Source organism: Paroedura picta, chromosome 1, assembly GCF_049243985.1.
Source record: "Paroedura picta isolate Pp20150507F chromosome 1, Ppicta_v3.0, whole genome shotgun sequence".
NCBI lineage: Eukaryota > Metazoa > Chordata > Lepidosauria > Squamata > Gekkonidae > Paroedura > Paroedura picta.
Genome location: NC_135369.1, coordinates 1,903,189 through 1,920,821, shown reverse-complemented (window position 1 = coordinate 1,920,821; position 17,633 = coordinate 1,903,189). Strand labels below are relative to the sequence as shown.

General features: G+C 54.6%; 1 protein-coding gene across 1 annotated transcript in view; it reads right to left on the bottom strand.

Annotated features, from left to right (window-relative positions):
• The window catches only part of VPS45 (vacuolar protein sorting 45 homolog), a 47,853-nt gene extending 31,036 nt beyond the window's left edge, over nt 1–16,817 (bottom strand). The window contains exons 1-9 of the mRNA XM_077319295.1: nt 16,629–16,817; nt 15,194–15,328; nt 14,090–14,150; nt 8,460–8,539; nt 6,955–7,023; nt 5,345–5,482; nt 4,018–4,128; nt 3,448–3,582; nt 1,127–1,240 (exon numbers count right to left, since the gene is read on the bottom strand). Coding sequence (XP_077175410.1) covers nt 1,127–1,240; nt 3,448–3,582; nt 4,018–4,128; nt 5,345–5,482; nt 6,955–7,023; nt 8,460–8,539; nt 14,090–14,150; nt 15,194–15,328; nt 16,629–16,721 — 936 coding nt within the window. The 5' untranslated portion in view covers nt 16,722–16,817. The remainder of the gene's footprint in view (nt 1–1,126; nt 1,241–3,447; nt 3,583–4,017; nt 4,129–5,344; nt 5,483–6,954; nt 7,024–8,459; nt 8,540–14,089; nt 14,151–15,193; nt 15,329–16,628) is intronic.
• Between the last annotated feature and the right edge of the window lie 816 nt (nt 16,818–17,633).

Genomic DNA, 17,633 nt, shown 5'->3' with positions numbered 1-17,633 from the left:
ACTTGCTCCACCCCAGGCATCGCTTTATAAACTTCTCTCTTGCCCCCCTTTAGCCGTCTCTTTTCTGAACTGCCGTGTCCCTTTGGAGATCAGGGACCAGAACCGCGCACAGGACTCCAAAGGAGGCCACCCCATCCAACTGTGCAGGGAGGTTACAATATTGGCCACTTTATTCTCCGTGCATTTCTTAAAAATCCCCAACACAGAATTTTGCCTTTCCTGCCACTGTCAGAGGTGGAGCCACCGTAATTCTAGGCAAAAGGGGAAGATGGCTCCCTTTCCGTTTCCGGATTAAGCTCAAGGTTTTGGTTTTAACCTTCAAGGTTATACGTGGCTTGGGCCCTACATACGTGAGGGACCGCTTACCTCCTTATGCCCCCCGCAGGGCACTTCGCCGTGTGGGTAGGAAGCTGCTGACTGTCCCGGGACCCTGAGGAGCATGCCTGGCCTCAACCAGGGCCAGGGCCTTTTCTGTCCTGGCCCCTGCCTGGTGGAAGGAGCTCCCGGAAGAGCTGCAGGCCCTGGTGGAGCTCTCTGATGGGCTCTTCCACAGGCATTTCGTTGAGGCCAGGCGGTGATCCCAGGGCTAAGATCGGGTCCCCCCCTCCCCTTAGGCTGCGCCCGAGCTGTGAGGTGATCCACCCCTTCTGATGTCATCTCCGTTCTTTGAGATCTGTGTGATTTTAGACCAGCCCATTGATTCCCTGGGTGGGGAATGAGTTTGGTTGTTAATTATTACCGCCATCTGTAATATTATAGTTTTAGAGATATTTTAATGGGGGGGGATTGTTATTTTATGGTTTGGATCAGTATTTCACATACCTGTAAACCACCACAAACCAGTTAGCTGAGAGCAGCGGTCACATAAATCCAAATAATAATAAATTAATAAATAAACAAACTGCACTTTTCTGTGCCTACAGGCCCTTGGGCTGAATGCACCAGCTTGGTTGCCATACTCCAGGTGGGACCTGGATGTCTCCTGGATTATGACAACCAGCCTCCCTGAGGCCCATGGCTGCTTTAGAGGGTCTGCTCTGTGGAGTTACATCCGCAGCCCCAAATCCCCAGGCGTTTCCCAGCCTGGAGTGAGCATCTCAAGCACCCGCCTCTTCCCCCACGCTACCTTCATGTCTGCAATAGATTCCAGCCGCTGCTGCTCCTTGGGCTTCCTCCGCTGGAAGTCCTCCATGAGGTTCTTGATGTTGCTGCCAATTTCCGCAAAGTTCAGGTACATGTTCTACGAAGGGGAAAGGGGAATGTCTGAAGAGGACAACTGATCCGCAAACCAGTCAGGAAACGTTCTGTGAGATGCCACAACGGCCTCCTATGGCCGGGACATCCTGGAGCGAGGCCACGGCCACAAAACCCCCACAGACTTCAGAAGCCGCTACGAAGGACAAGAGCAGGGACCTGGCGATGGCTTGAAGGCACAGCAACCGTTCGGTTGGGTCCCTCGGCCTTTCTGAGCTTGCAGGCACCTTCGCAATTCTGGCATAGCCACAAAATGGCTGCCACAGTTTACTCTCGGTCACGCAGGGACAGTCCTTGCGCTGTGGTGGCAGCTGCTATCAAAACTACGGTTGTCAATAAATAAATAAATGAATGAATAAACAAACATACAAACAAACACTGGCACAGCTACTCAAATTTCCAGTAGCCAAGCAGATGTGGCTGATAGCCAAGCGGCCTAATTAGGGTTCTTTAGCCCCCCCCCCCATGTTAATCACACTGAAAGAAAATCCTTTTTTATAGACACAGAAGAGTTCCCAAATCTGCACAGGGAACAATAGGATCACATAGTGTTCAATACCCTTTCCTTGGAGGCTGGGAGAGATGATGCCCCTTGCAAGATGAGCCAATAGCGTGGGATCTCTACCTCTCCACTCCACCTCCCGGGAACCCCCTACAGCCCTCACGCCAGCCTTCCAGGAACCTCTGACAGGGATACGGGTCTTAGCCCGGCCTCAGTCCCAGCCCCCAAGGTGCACCCTTTGCAATGCCGTCCTCATGCCTTCTGGCCTTGGCTCAAAAGAGAAGACCGGCCTGACCCTGCTCAAAACATTCCCTCCTCCAACTCTTGGGGAAGCTGCATTCCGGGGAGGAACACGCTGCTCTCTTGAGAAGAACCAAGGGTCGGAAACAGTCAAGCCAACGGGCAGAACGAGAGTCAGTTCATAATAGCTGTACGATCCATGAGAAGGTTACAGTCATTTGCTTTCCCACCAGGCATCCGGGCAAAATCCCTAATGGGCACCCCACACTTTCTAAACCCTTGGTGGGTGCCAGGAACAGCACCCGTGGGTGCCCTGCTGGAGATCTCTGAGCTAGGCCGCATTCTTCTGCACACTGCATCCTATGCTCAACACACACACACACAGCTGGAGTTCAGAATGGACAGAAGCAGGCGATGGAATTGGAAAAGAAATGCCAATTCAAGTCTTATCAGGAAATATGAAATCCCCAGAGCCAAGTTTGAAAAAAGAGTATTGGGGAGGGGATTAAGATTTGAACACCGATAAGATGTTCCTTTTGAGGCGCAGAGTGGTAAGCGGCAGAAATGCTGTCTGAAGCTGTCTGCCCATGAGGCTGGGAGTTCAATCCCAGCAGCTGGCTCAAGGTCGACTCAGCCTTCCCTCCTTCCGAGGTCAGTAAAATGAGGACCCAGCTTGCTGGGGGGTAAATGGTAATGACTGGGGAAGTTATGTAATGACTGGCAAACCACCCCGTATTGAGTCTGCCATGAAAACGCTAGAGGGTGTCACCACAAAGGGTCAGACATGACTCGGTGCTTGCACAGGAGGGGAGACCTTGACCTTTACCTTAAGATGTTCCTCTCATCTGGTGGAAGTGGATTTTGTGGCCCTCGCTGAGGCTGGCAGGGGCAATTTCCCACAGTATTGGGTTTAACTCCCCAAGTTCCGCAGGGCCTGCAAAGGGAGCTCCTCCGCCAGGCTCTCGCTTGAGGCCGACTGACTTGGACCACCTGCTGGTCCCCCCCCCCAGACACCCTTTCATGACTGAACAAATTGTTCTCCCCACCATTGTTATTCATGTTGTGTTGTAAATATTACTGATAGATTGTGTTGTTCTGTTGAAAATTGTATAATGTTATAGAGCAGCGGTCCACAACCACCGGGCCGCGGCTCCCTTTCCCTGCCCACCCCCCCGTAGTGAGAAACTTCCCGTGGGGGGGGGGTGATCCTGTGGCCGTGCATGCCGTGCATGCATGGCCGCCAGATCCCCCCCCCCCCCGGTCTGTAGCCTTAGGAAGATTGCGGACCACTGTTATGGAGTGTTATAATGTTCCATGTAACGTTATGCAGTGTTCCACGTAAACTGCCCAGAGCCGTAAAGAATAGATGGTATAAAAATCCAAATAAACAAACAAACAAACAAACTTGAACTCCAAACCCTGGATCTCTTAATGGCCTCCTGTGTACTCACGTTGGCGTAAAACTCATCGTTTTCGGCAGACAAAACCACTTCCCGAAGATCTTTGCTTATGCCTGGGACGCGCGAGAGATCGATCCGGTTGTTGTTAATCCCCAGCAGCTCATGGACCATGGCCTGGTACGTCCACTGCGAGGCAGGAAGGGAGAGAAGCGGCCTGTCATGATATTTGCATACCCCCCTCCCTCCCTCCCTCCCTCCCTCCCTCCCTCCAGGCTCAGGGTGGTTCACACGGAACATAAACACTACATGGAACTTTGTTTCTTCGTAACATAATATATGAATGGACTGTAACCATAATAGCCATAACAATAGCAACCATAACTGAAGGTAACAGTCTAATTCATAACAGTTCAACAGGTCCACGGTTCAGGACCTGTTCATCTTTGGAGGTTTTTAAGCAGAGGCCGGATAGCCATCGGACGGAGAGGCTGATTCTGTGAAGGCTCAAGGGGGAGGCAGGTGCTGTCCCAATCATAAGCACCCCCTCCCCCCTCCCCCCGTGGCAGTGCCCCCAAAGCCTCCCTCCCTCCCTCCGGGCCCGAGGGTGGGAGGGACACCGGCCTGGTTCAGAAGCGGAGTGATGGCGTCATCCGAACGGTCCAGGAGCAGCAGCAGCGGAGGGACTTCAGTGCGCCGGAAGTCAAAGAGCTCGTACTCTTTTGTGATCATTTGCTGTTTGGGGAAGGAAGGAAGGAAGGAAGGAGGATTTTGCCTTGTCAGCAGTTTGGCGTCACGTGGAAAATGTGCTCTGCCCTCCACGGCCCTGGGACAGAAGGCCGGAAGCGGGAAGCCTTACGAAGGCCAGATGGACGGCCGGGGGCTACATTAAGATAGTGAGCCCTGTGGGGAATGGCGGTGTATAAACCCAAGAAATTAATAAATTAATAAATTAAATTAATCCCAACCCTGCAGGCCCCTTCAGCATTCTGACACGGGGCGGTGGGGGCCCGGCAACAGAATGGCAACCGGAAAAGGTGGAGCCAGGCAGGAAGCAGTAGCCACCGCTGCCCCTCAGTCCCCCAGGGAAGGCCCTGGTGCGGCAGGATTCTGCACAGGCAGCCAACTCTCCAGTGGCCAATCAGCAGCACCAAAGGCCCACTGGGCCCCGCCCACCTTCGAAACACCTTTGAAGCTCCGGGAAGGCTGTCAGACCCCCCTCAAGCCGTTCACTTCCACTCCACATCGGACCAGCCTGCCAGACGGAATCCCCCCTGGACAAGGGACCACCCGTCTTCTGGACCCAGCCCCCCTACTTGCTGGAGAAGGTCAGACTCTGGTCCTTGAGGGGCTGAGATGACCCTCGGACACGTTTCTGACACCAGAGATGGAGATTTGCCTGGGATTGGTGAAAGCCGTCCACTGCTCTTAAGAGGGGAGGCTGGCGCAGGTTCAGTTCAACTGACTTCCCATAAACATCACATCTGGGCATCTGGGGTCTGACCCGTCTTTCCAGGGAACCTTTGGTCTAAGGGACCTCCCTGGGCCCAAAAGGCCTTCCTTCCGGAACAGGGCCAGGGCCAGCTTATTCCTATCCCTCCCAAAGGAGGAATCAGCAGAATGGGCCAGAGCGCTCTCTCAGCCTCACTCTCCGTGTCCAGATCCCAGCCAGGGCCAGGCGGATGTCATCCTGCCAAGGAACCGATGGCCTCAGAAGGGAGGGAGGGAGGGCAGCAAAGAAGCCACATTCTGAGGCACGGAGGCCCCTGTCAAAATCTCGCTTCAGCCAGAGTCCTCCTGCAGCCGCATGTCCCTCAGCCACCGTGTTGGGAAGAGGAACCCAGCCGGCCCACCTTACAGGATGGGCGTGCACGAGCTCTGGGCGTGGGAAATGTGCCCCCATCGACATGACTCCTCCTGAAACGGAAGAGCCCGCTCATCGGAGCCCCACCTTGACACATTCCCCCAGCCTCTTGGCCGCGTCGGAGGAGAGCTGGTATCGGATCATGGGGCATTTCTTCAGAGACAGCAGCAGGGCAGTCAGGCCTTGGGTGGCCCTGGACAACTGGGCCGGATCCCAGCTGTGACCCTAGGAAGACAGAAGCACACGAGACTGGAGGGGAGAGACGGTTACAAACCACCAGCCCCCCCCCCAAGCAGCCCTTTCCTGCAAGGCCACCCGACCACAGGTCCGGAGGAGATTCAGGAGAGCCTCCGTCTCTCAGGCTGGGAAGGAGGGGGCAGGCCGGGGAGCGCAACTGCTGAGCTGCCTGGAGAGCAACTCCACATCGCAGCCTGTGCCAAGAATCTGGGAGCGACCCCTCACGCCTCACTGAGGTGGCACAGGTCACAAACGCACACTTTGCAGTTCTCCATCTTTGCCCGGCAGGGTTACTACCTGTCCTCTGAACACCTGGCCACGGTGATCCATGCAATGGTCTCCTCCAGGATTGACTTCTGTAACTGGCCCTTGACCTTTACCTGGAAATTGCATGTGCTGGCAGGGGCTCATGGGAATTGTAGTCCATGGGCATCTGGAGAGCCCCAGTTTGGCCACCCCTAGACTCCCAGTTTCATTTTGTCACAGGATTCCCGTGAGTCGAGCCAAAGGGCTGGGCCCTCCTACAAAGTGGAAGAGGGCAGATTTGCCCTCAACGGGACGGTGCCCTCAAGACCTTTCCTGGGAGGAGAGAACAGGCCAGGCTAGAACCCAGGTGTGCAGTCGGTGTTAAACCTGCCCCAAGCAAGCCCAGAATCTAGGGCAGGAGGGAGAGAACTTCCACCCCACAACTGTATCTGAATGAGACCAGATATTCTGACCCCTGGCCCTTGTAATCCCCCAAGAGCCTCACGATCTACGGGTCAACATCTGCTTGGGGTCACCGGCCCAGAGGAGGTGAAGCTGGCCTTTTCAGCCCTGGCCCCAGCCTGGTTGAATGAGCTTCCCGGAGAGACCAGGGCCACGCGGGCCCTAAACCCGTTCCACCAGGCTTATGGTCGGGGCCCACTGCGACATCCACCGAAACCCCTGGCCTCACCACTCAGAGGAGGAGGGGAAGTCAGAAGATGGGCTCCCTCTTAGAGGACTCCCCAGACTAGGAATTTTAGAGGGGGACATTTGTATATCGTCATTGTTTTAGGTTTATAAAATCTGTATGTGGCTTTTACTGCTGTTACCCACACTGACAGTTTCAGGAGGGTGGGTTAAAAATAAAATGATTGTTATAGAGTAAGCTAAACAGAGTCAACCCACATCTGCATAAGCCCCACCCTTTCACCCACCTAGCTCCACCCCAGTTGTACTTTCTTGGCTACGGGACAGTGTGACGAGCAGAGAGGATGCTGGAAAAGGCCACCAGCTCCCTCTTCGTCCTGGACCAAATGCTCCCCAAGCAGCCAGCGTTCCCTCCCGAGGGTCTCCAAGCATCAATCAACCTTTGGCAAACGTAGAAGCTGCAGACGACAAAAGCCCCTTCCCCTTCCAGCCAGCCACACCAAGGAGCTCTCGTGCCCCAGGAAACAGGCGCTGAAGGCAGCCCCGTGCCCTCCCCTTCCCCGTACCTGGCAAGAGCCCAAGATGTTGAGGGAAAACACGTGCGGATTCACAGCAATGAAATCTCCGTAGAACTCCTGTCAAACAAACAACCAAGTCAGGGTTTGAGGCCCTGGCCCTGCAGTCGTAGCCACTCGGCAGGGGATTAACACGCAAAATAAAAGACGCAAACAGCCGTGAGGAGACCGGGGAGGCAGCACTGGCCTGGCTGTGAGGGAGACGGGGGGGGGCTGCTCTTTCTCCTCTGGGCAGCAGGGAGATCTGCGTTTTCGTGGGCCAGCTGAGATCAGGTTCACTCTTGACACAGCGTTATGCTTTGTCTGGAGAGGCCTTGCAGGTTCACTCTTTTGCTCAGCAGTAGGGCTACTGGGCGGCCTGGGACATGGAGCACCCTCCATCTTGTTGGTCAGTCCGTAAAATGCAAATAGCCAGGGGAACCAAGGTCCCAGACATTGTCCCATACATTCCTGCCCAAAAATTAAAATCCTCGGGAGAGGCCCTCCTGACTGTTTCACAAACCAAAGCAGTTTGTCCTGTGAGCAGACAGGACAGGGCCTTTTCAGGGGCTGGTGGGCCCCTCACTTTCCGTCTTCGGGAGGCAGTTAAAGAGAGCTTTATGCGGGACTCCCCCCCCCACTTTCCTCTACCTCAAAGAAAGAGCCTCAAAGCGGCTTACAATCACCTTCTCTTCCTCTCCCCAAACAGACACCCTGTGAGGTAGGGAGGCAGAGAGAGTTCTGAGAGAACTGACGTGAGAACAGGTCTAACAAGACTGTGACTAGCCCAAGGCCACCCAGGGGAAATCAAGCCGAGCTCACCAGATCAGAAGCCACCATTCTTGACCTAGAAGGGCAGAGGCTCAGACTACCAAACCCCTTGCCAAGAGGACTCTAGAGGCTAAATCTCACATCCCTAGGCATGCTGCGGGGACAGCCCCCAAACCGGTGGGACCCCTCCCTTTCCCCCAAAGCCACAGAGCTGTCCCACACTGCAGGCAGGCAAGCGGCCCAGCTGGCTGGGAGGCCTCCATCAGAGTTGGAAGAAGGCACCCAGAGATTATGCCGATTGGCCGTGCCAGTTGTCTGTCAGAAGCCAGTGGTACCCAGCTGGCCAGCGGAGAGGTGGGAGCTTGCCCTGTGGGCAGGGCTGGTTGCCGTTCGAGACATTCCAGTGATGGATAACAAAGATCTTTCTAAAGCCAGAGCGGTGGCTGTGGATCCCAGAGGCCAACAGTGGCTGGGAGTTCACCAAGACATGCCTGTTACCAAGGATACTGTTACCTGATCAGGGTCAACCAAGCCAAGGGAGCCAGTTAAACGCAAGAACCCATCTCCGTCTAAAGCAGCTGCCGGTGATCAGATATTCCAGTGTTCCAGTACCAGAATAGCCCCTTTTTGGATTCTTTGCCACTCTTCACGCCCCTCCCTGCAGTTTCACGGGGGCGTGCTACAGGGCACAGTTCCAGAGACAAGACGGGGCCCCCCTGGACTCACCGCCCTTCGGAGTCATGTACCTGGACTTCGGCAACCACTTCCTGCTCGTCCGCCTCGGCCAGAGATTTGATGTCACTCTTGCTGATCACATTGCTGAAATCTGAAACGAGACAATGCAAAGGAGGACAAGGCTCACACACTGGTGAGCCTCACTGGTCCGATCCAACAGGGCCCTTCTGAGGTTTGGAGGGAAATTTATTCCAGACCAGACTGGCCAGGGATTCTGGTTCTTTTTTGGGGGGGTTGGGGGACATCATCGGGGTCACTGTGGGTAGACAGGTAGTTGTGAATTTCCTGCCTTTTGCCGGCGCTGGACTAGATGACCCTGGAGGTTCCTTCCAACTCTAGGATTCTATGAATGGCCATATAACTCATCAGCCCCACTGGGATTTTCATAACTTCTTTGACTGTGGTTTTGTATGTTTGGCTTAATTTGTCAACTGACTATTTATTATTACATTTCTAATCCTCCCTTTTGAAGGCTCAGGTTTGGGGCTGCTGATTTTTCAATGTTTTCATTGTTTTAATGCTCTTGGCACTGTGCTTGCTGTGTCAGATGGTTTATTTTTTAAATTAAGAACCAGCAGAAACTTTGGCACGCAACTAAATGGCACAGCCTACCTGTCAGGTATATTACAGCTGTCACTCCTGCATTGGCCCTTTTGGGTCTGAGACTGACTAAATTAATGAGCAGGACCAGAGAGATGGCAGGCATTACAGATCACTAGAGAACTCCTGAGCATTTTTGCTAAGCAAGCTTGTCCTATTGCAGAAAATCTCCTTTTCTCTCTTTGTCTCTCTCCCTCCTCGTCTCCCTCCCTGTGTTGCTGAGCCATCCTTCCAAATGAGCCCTGAGGAGCAGGAGGCAGAAGACACAGGCGAACGGCCCTTCCTCTCTTGAGACACTTCCATGGGGGAGCCCTGACATCTAGAGGTCAGCCCAGGTTCATTCACACCAATCCCTTCTGCCAAACAAAGACTGAGCCCAGGGGCAACTTTAAGACGAGGTTTCATCCTGCATGTTTGTGCCCAGACTTTGTGATTTTGGTCTGAGATTTTGTTCTGGTGCCTCAGGCCAACAGAGATCCACTTCACACTTTCTGTAATAACGCATTTACAGCAATAAACTGGGAGTCCAACGACACTTAAAAAACTAGAAACACTTATTCCAGCATCAGCTTTGGGGAGCTAGACACCTAAAGCAATTGTCTCCTTTTTCTGCCATCAAATCACAGCTAACGTATGGCCACCTTGGGAGACCAGACCCTGCTTGGGCCGGGAGAACCCTCGCTTTGGCACACGCACCCTGCTTTAGGGGTTTAAACTAGTGGAGAAATTCCCCTCACCCAAAATACATGGAGCCAGCATTTGCAGCTCTACCTGGCGTCATGGTGTGTGCTGGCTCCTCCCTCCACCTGTAAGACACAGAGGCACACACCTCTGTCATCACCTGACCCCGCTCCCCCCTCACTTGAAGCAGAAATGCTGCTTTCATGAACTTAGGCCGTTCGTGAGTGGGTGAGCAGGAAGGGATGAAGAAGCAGCGTTGGTTCTTATATGCCGCTTTTCTCTACTGCTCAGTCAGAATGGCTTTATCAGCGCTGTGGCGAGCCCAAGGTCGCCCAGCTGGCTGCATGTGGGGGAGCAGGGAATAAAATCCAGCTCACCAGATTAGAAGTCCACACTCCTAACCACTACACCTAGCTGGTGCCAGTGTTTGTCTCTTGTGGCCCTTGCTTGCAGACCCAGGGATTGCTAACTGAAGAAGAAGAAGAGTTGGTTCTTATATGCCACTTTTCCCTACCCGAAGGAGGCTCAAAGAGGCTTACAGTCGCCTTCCCTTCCTCTCCCCACAACAGACACCCTGTGGGGTGGGTGAGGCTGAGAGAGCCCTGAGATTACTGAAGAAGAAGAAGAGTTGGTTCTTATATGCCGCTTTTCCCTACCCAAAGGAGGCTCAAAGGGGCTTCCAGTCGCCTTCCCTTTCGTCTCCCCACAACAGACACCCTGTGAGGGAGGGGAGGCTGAGAGAACCCTGAGATTACTGAAGAAGAAGAAGAGTTGGTTCTTAGATGCCGCTTTTCTCTACCCGAAGGAGGCTCAAAGTGGCTTCCAGTTGCCTTCCCTTTCCTCTCCCCACAACAGACACCCTGTGAGGGAGGGGAGGCTGAGAGAACCCTGAGATTACTGAAGAAGAAGAAGAGTTGGTTCTTATATGCCGCTTTTCTCTACCCGAAGGAGGCTCAAAGTATCCTACAGTCACCTTCCCTTTCCTCTCCCCACAACAGACACCCTGTGAGGTGGGTGAGGCTGAGAGAGCCCTGAGATTACTGAAGAAGAAGAAGAGTTGGTTCTTACATGCCGCTTTTCCCTACCCAAAGGAGGCTCAAAGGGGCTTCCAGTCGCCTTCCCTTTCGTCTCCCCACAACAGACACCCTGTGAGGGAGGGGAGGCTGAGAGAACCCTGAGATTACTGAAGAAGAAGAAGAAGAGTTGGTTCTTAGATGCCGCTTTTCTCTACCCGAAGGAGGCTCAAAGTGGCTTCCAGTTGCCTTCCCTTTCCTCTCCCCACAACAGACACCCTGTGAGGGAGGGGAGGCTGAGAGAACCCTGAGATTACTGAAGAAGAAGAAGAGTTGGTTCTTATATGCCGCTTTTCTCTACCCGAAGGAGGCTCAAAGTATCCTACAGTCACCTTCCCTTTCCTCTCCCCACAACAGACACCCTGTGAGGTGGGTGAGGCTGAGAGAGCCCTGAGATTACTGAAGAAGAAGAAGAGTTGGTTCTTACATGCCGCTTTTCCCTACCCAAAGGAGGCTCAAAGGGGCTTCCAGTCGCCTTCCCTTTCGTCTCCCCACAACAGACACCCTGTGAGGGAGGGGAGGCTGAGAGAACCCTGAGATTACTGAAGAAGAAGAAGAGTTGGTTCTTATATGCCGCTTTTCTCTACCCGAAGGAGGCTCAAAGTATCCTACAGTCACCTTCCCTTTCCTCTCCCCACAACAGACACCCTGTGAGGTGGGTGAGGCTGAGAGAGCCCTGAGATTACTGAAGAAGAAGAAGAGTTGGTTCTTACATGCCGCTTTTCCCTACCCAAAGGAGGCTCAAAGGGGCTTCCAGTCGCCTTCCCTTTCGTCTCCCCACAACAGACACCCTGTGAGGGAGGGGAGGCTGAGAGAACCCTGAGATTACTGAAGAAGAAGAAGAGTTGGTTCTTATATGCCGCTTTTCTCTACCCGAAGGAGGCTCAAAGTATCCTACAGTCACCTTCCCTTTCCTCTCCCCACAACAGACACCCTGTGAGGTGGGTGAGGCTGAGAGAGCCCTGAGATTACTGAAGAAGAAGAGTTGGTTCTTATATGCCGCTTTTCCCTACCCGAAGGAGGCTCAAAGTATCCTACAGTCACCTTCCCTTTCGTCTCCCCACAACAGACACCCTGTGAGGTGGGTGAGGCTGAGAGACCCCTGAGATTACTGAAGAAGAAGAAGAGTTGGTTCTTAGATGCCGCTTTTCTCTACCCGAAGGAGGCTCAAAGAGGCTTACAGTCGCCTTCCCCTTCCTCTCCCCACAACAGACACCCTGTGGGGTGGGTGAGGCTGAGAGAGCCCTGATATTGCTGCTGGGTCAGAACAGTTTTATCAGTGCCGTGGCGAGCCCAAGGTCACTCAGCTGGCTGCATGTGGGGGAGCACAGAATCGAACCTGGCATGCCAGATTAGAAGTCTGCACTCCTAACCCCAACACCAAACTGCCGCTGTAGGTAGGTGAATTTCCTCTGGTCTAGGCTGGATTCTGGAGATTTTTGGTGGTGGTGTTGGGGGATCACTTGGGCATGGAATCTGAGTCACTGTGGGCGAGCAGGTTGCTGTGAGTTCCCGCATAGTGGGGGGGGGGGGGTTTGACACGTGCAGAGCTGGCATTTGTGGCTCCACCTGCCACAGCTGTGCAGACAAGCAGAGGGAGATCCATGCTACAAAATGAGGCCACTTAAAACTCATAGCCAATAAACTGAGTCCACTCAGAGGTGAGTCGAAATGGGCCCCCTTTCTCCGCACAGGCCTCCTGTCGGGTGCCGCCTGCAGCGTAAACACGTCCGCCTAACAGGTGTGCTCTTCATTCCTCTGGGAATGCGAGGGACCTCCACAAGTGGGTGCTGGAATGAGGACCGGCAGTCTTCTGGGTGCCACTGGACGCCGGGTTTTCTGTCGCTGCTGTCGACTCACACAGCTCTCCTCCAGCATTAAGCCTGTCAAATACCACGGCCAGGACACCGACACGTGCCCAACCAAACGGTAAGAGGATTCTATCGCTCCCTCCTTCTCAGCCTAGGGATCTGAACTCACTTGCAGATACTGAGAGTTAAAATTTGCTCCTGAGCCAAACATTTCTTTATCCTGCCTCTCCGGGGACCTGGGCAAAACAAACAGCAATTAAAAAACCATGGCTCTTAAATCTCCAATTTTCCAATGAAGAACCCTGGAAAGCTTAAGGTCCCTGCCCGGGATGGCCCAGGAGCCCTTGGTCTCGCCACACCTCGGAGGCTGAGCAGGGTCAGCCCTTGCGGGCATGTGGGTGGGAGACGCCCAAGGCGGCACAGGGTTGCTGTGCAGAGGCAGGCAAGGGCAAAAACACTTCTGCACCTCTTTCTTTAGTTCATTTTTATCTATTTGTTCAATTGGTATCCCGCCACTCCCAGCAAGCTGGCTCATGGCTGGTCACAGATAAAAACCCCAATAAGAAAATACAATATGATACCATTAAAAAAACCCTGTGGGGGCAATCATTCCAAAAGGGCTAGCTATCATCTGGTGTCAGGGGGCCCCCCACTGCGATGGTTGGCTGGTGGCAGGGATGGGTGCTTCAGCTCGGCCGCCTCCTCGATCACCGAAGCCCAAGAAGAATACAAAGCCAGGCAGCCTTCGAGGGGAAGGGCATTTGAAAGATGAGGTGCCACCACCAAGAAAGGCCTGCTTGCTGCCTGGACGCCGGGAGTGGCGCCACCTTCTGCCGCCTCAGGGCCTTTGCTGGGACGCCCCCCAAGCCTCAGAACGACAGCCAGATTCTCCAGACCATGTGGAGCCACCTCTGTCTCCCTGGCAGAGGGCGTGTTTGTATCCAGGCCCTGCTACTGTACTCTTCCCGGACTTGGGACTCCTTTATACCCAAGTTCCAATACGACCTCTTCCTCTCCTGCTCTGCCCTCCCACTTGCTGTCTCCACTTTCCCCTTGTCCACACACATGCCTGAAGCTGGTTTCTCCCTGTGAACCTTGCTTGCAGAGTCAGCCTTTTGAGACCCAGCTCACTGCCGGCGGACAGCCCCTCCCCTGCCTGAGCTGACTCCCTCCGGGTTGTTTTGTTTCCTGCTGCCCCCTAGGCCCTTTGGCAAACAGACTCCCTGGACGGCTGTCAATTTGGGGATCAGAAAGAGAAGTGCAGCATCCAAAATGCTACTGCCAGGAGCGTGTGCATGCGGTCCTGGACACCCTCCCGCCTCTGCCAGAGGGACTACATAAAACAGGCCTTGAGATGGCTCTCAGAGTGCAAGGCCAAGAGGGAGTTACATGCACGTTATGAGCAAAGCCGAGGGGCAGAGAGGAGGCCCTCAGAGAGGTCACAAGACGGCATGGGAAAGGACGATGCATACTTACAAATGAAGTAGATGCTGTACTTCGGCCTGTGCAGCTCTTGGATGAGGCATTCCACGTTTTCCTAAACAAACAATTAAAATAATACATCCAAACCATGGATAAGTAGGCAACAAGAGTAATTTTATCCAAACCACATTCTGACCCAAGTGCCCACCCCTCTTGTTTCCAGCTATCATCCAGGAGGCCATAAACACGGAGGGCAGGGAGCAGGGCCTGGATCTAGCTCAGCTGAAAGCCCTCGCCCACAAAATATCTGCACTAGGGTTGCCAACTCTGGGTCAGGAAATTCCTGGAGATTAGGGAATGGAGCCTTGGGAAGGGGCAGCAGGGCTCAGCACAGAATAACACCATAGAGCTCCACCCTCCAAAGAGCCACTTTCTCCAGGGAACTGAGCTTTGCAGTCTGGAGATGCGTTGGAACTGCAGGAGACCTCCAAGCCCCACCTGGAAGGTGCCTACCCTGCTCAGTACTGAAGATCGCTATTTCATGGATTGGTATTCTGTTCCTGCTTTGGAGTGCTTTGGAGAAAGCATTGCCTACTACAGGTTGGAAAATCCCTGGAGATATATTTATTTATTATTAAATGTATATCCCACCCCTCCCAACAAGTCGGCTCGGGGAGGCTTAGAGAATAAAATGGGCTCAATGGCTGTCTTGCAAAAAACAAGAAACAATAACAAAATCCCTGCAGGGGCTCATAGGCAGATAACCAGTCCCGCAGAGAGGCAGGACCCAAGCCACGTAGAGCCTGAAAGGTCAAAACCAAAATCATGAACATGATCCAGAAACAGGTAACCAGTGCAGTTGTCGTAGCACAGGCTGGATATGGGACCTCCAAGGAGTTCTAGTGTGGACTCTCACAACGGCATTTTGTACCAGCTGTAATTTCCGGGTCAGGGACAAGGGCAGGCCCGCACAGGGGGGTGGAGACTTGGGGACCTCAGTGGGATATATTGCCATGGAGTCCATCCTTCCAAGCAGCCATTTTCTCCAGGGGAACAGATATCTGCAGCCTGGAGATCAGCTGTGATTCTGGGAGACCTTGAGGCCACACTTGGTGGCTGGCCACTCTGCTCTTTGGGAATCCATTCTGGTCAAAATACCTTCGTAGGCCGCAGGAAGCAGATCGCTTTCAAGTGCTTCATGTTCTCCCGGTTGGCTGAATCAATCCGCTCAAAGAGGTAGACTTCCTTCTGTAAGATCTCTGACTGCGTGAACACCATGCTGACAATGCTGGTCTGCGAGGGAGAAGACCAGAGAATGAGCTGTCAGCACTGCCTCTGCTCACCTGTCCATCCCCTGCAACACCCAGAGGGAGAAGGGGAACTACCTCATCCCATTATCTGGAGCAAAAAAACAGTGTTCTAACACTCTAAGGCTGTCCACTCCCAAGACTTTGCTCAATCCAAAGGGATGAAATTAATTCAAAAGAAATTCCATCTCAAGATCCGGAAGAAGTTCCTGACAGGCAGAGCGATTTCTCAGTGGAAAAGGCTTCCACGGGAGGAGGTGGGTTCTCTATCTTTGGAAATTTTTAAGCAGAGGCTGGAGAGCCATCTGACAGAGAGGCTGATTCTGTGAAGGCTCAAGGGGGGTGGCAGGTGACAGTGGATGAGCGAGAGGGTTGGGAGTGTCCTGCATAGTGCAGGGGGTGGGACTAGATGACCCAGGACCAACTCTAGGATTCTATGACAATGAGCCAATCTCTGCAAGAAATACATTTTCTGGACACTACTGTACAAATACACAATGGATGCATAACCACCACCTTATACTGGAAACCTTTCAACTCAGAACAGTTCAATGCATTATCATTGGCTAACAGCTTCTACTGCAGCGCTACTCAACCTGGGTGTCGTGGGGAGGGGAGGGGCACCGGGACTCACCTGCATGCCGCTGGCCACCTCGGCCTTCCATGACCGCTAGGGCGCACACAACCTTACAACCCCCTTTAGGTCACTGCCCCCATGGCCACTGCAGTGCTGGGGGTTGCGGGGGGCGGGAGGGTTGAGAACAGCTGTTAACATTCTTTTGCATTAATTTAATCCCATTGGTTCTGGTCTGTCCCTCCGGGGCAAGAGAGAACAACTCTGCTCCATCCTTTCAAATACTTGAAGATGGTTCTCAGATCCGCTCTCAGTCGTCTCCTCTCCGGGCTAACCAGACCAAGCTGCCCCAACCTTTCTTCATGCATCTTGGTCTCCAGACCCCTCGCCCTCTTTGTTGCCCTCCTCTGGACACGCTCCAGCTTGTCAACTGGGGGCCCCCGACCTGAGCCCAGTTCTGCGAGGGGCGCGTGAGGCTGCGCTGTCCTGACTGAGCTGCGGCGGCCTCCTCCCCCCCTCCTGCCACCGGCCCCAGAGACGGGCGGGCAGGAGGCGGGCAGCCGTGCCAAGGGGGGCAGCACCCGCCATGGGCCGCAGCCGCCCTGCCTGCCTGCCAAGGCGCCGCTCCGCCTCGGGGGCCCCCGCGCATCCCTCCCTCGGCCGATGGAGCCTCCGGGCGCGGGAGCAGTCTATCCGCGCGGCCGGCACCCACCGTCTCCTTGTCCATCAGCAGCACCTTCATGCCGGGCCCGCTGTCCTCGATCATCTTGGCGATGTACTGCTTCACGGCGAACACCACGTTCATCTTGCTCGCCCAGGTCAGCCCGCTCCCCGACCAGGCCGCCGCGCCGCTTCCGGGCCGCCGAACTACGCTTCCCACAAGCCCCCGCGCTCGGACTGGGCGGCCCTTCCCGGGGAGGAGGAGGCCCCTTCGCAGGAGCGCGCCTGCGCCCCAGAGGCCAGAGCCCCGCCCCCCCCGCCCAGCCTGCGAGTTTCAGCCACGCGAAGCCAAACTGGAGCCCGGGGGCTGCAAGAGCAAGAGAGAGAGCGAGAGAGAGAGCGGCCTCTCCGTGGCCGGCCTCACTCCCCCTCCCGACCCCCAGGGGGGACACGTTCAGGTTTCCCTTTAGGGAAAAAAAAAAAAGAGTCCAGGAAGGGGATACCTGGGCAGGGAGGGAGGCGGGCCCCTCTTTCCCCCCCCCCCCCGCCTCTCTCCCACCTGACTCTCCCCCGCCACCAGTGGCCCCACGCCCACCTGCCCTGTGGGGAGGAAGCCACCGCTGAGATGCCGGCAGGCTCTCCTGCCCCCCTTGCAGTGCTGCCTCGGCAGAAACCCTGGGGCTAGCAGGGTGGGTGGGGGGGTCCTGCAGCCCTACACTGGCTCCCCCCCCCGCCATGGAACTGCACGAGTGGCCCTTGGGTGCCACAAGAGCTCCGGTTAATCAGACCGGTGGTCCAGCTAGTCCAGCATCTCATCCCACACCGTGGCCATCGCTTCGAATCCTAGAATCACAGAGTGGGAAGGGACCTCCTGGGTCATCTAGTCCAACCCCCTGCCATATGCAGGACACTCCCAACCCTCTCGCTCCTCCACTGTCACCTGCCACCCCCTTGAGCCTTCACAGAATCAGCCTCTACGTCAGATGGAGATCCAGCCTCTGTTTAAAAACCTCCAAAGATGGAGAACCCACCACCTCCCGAGGAAGCCTGTTCCACT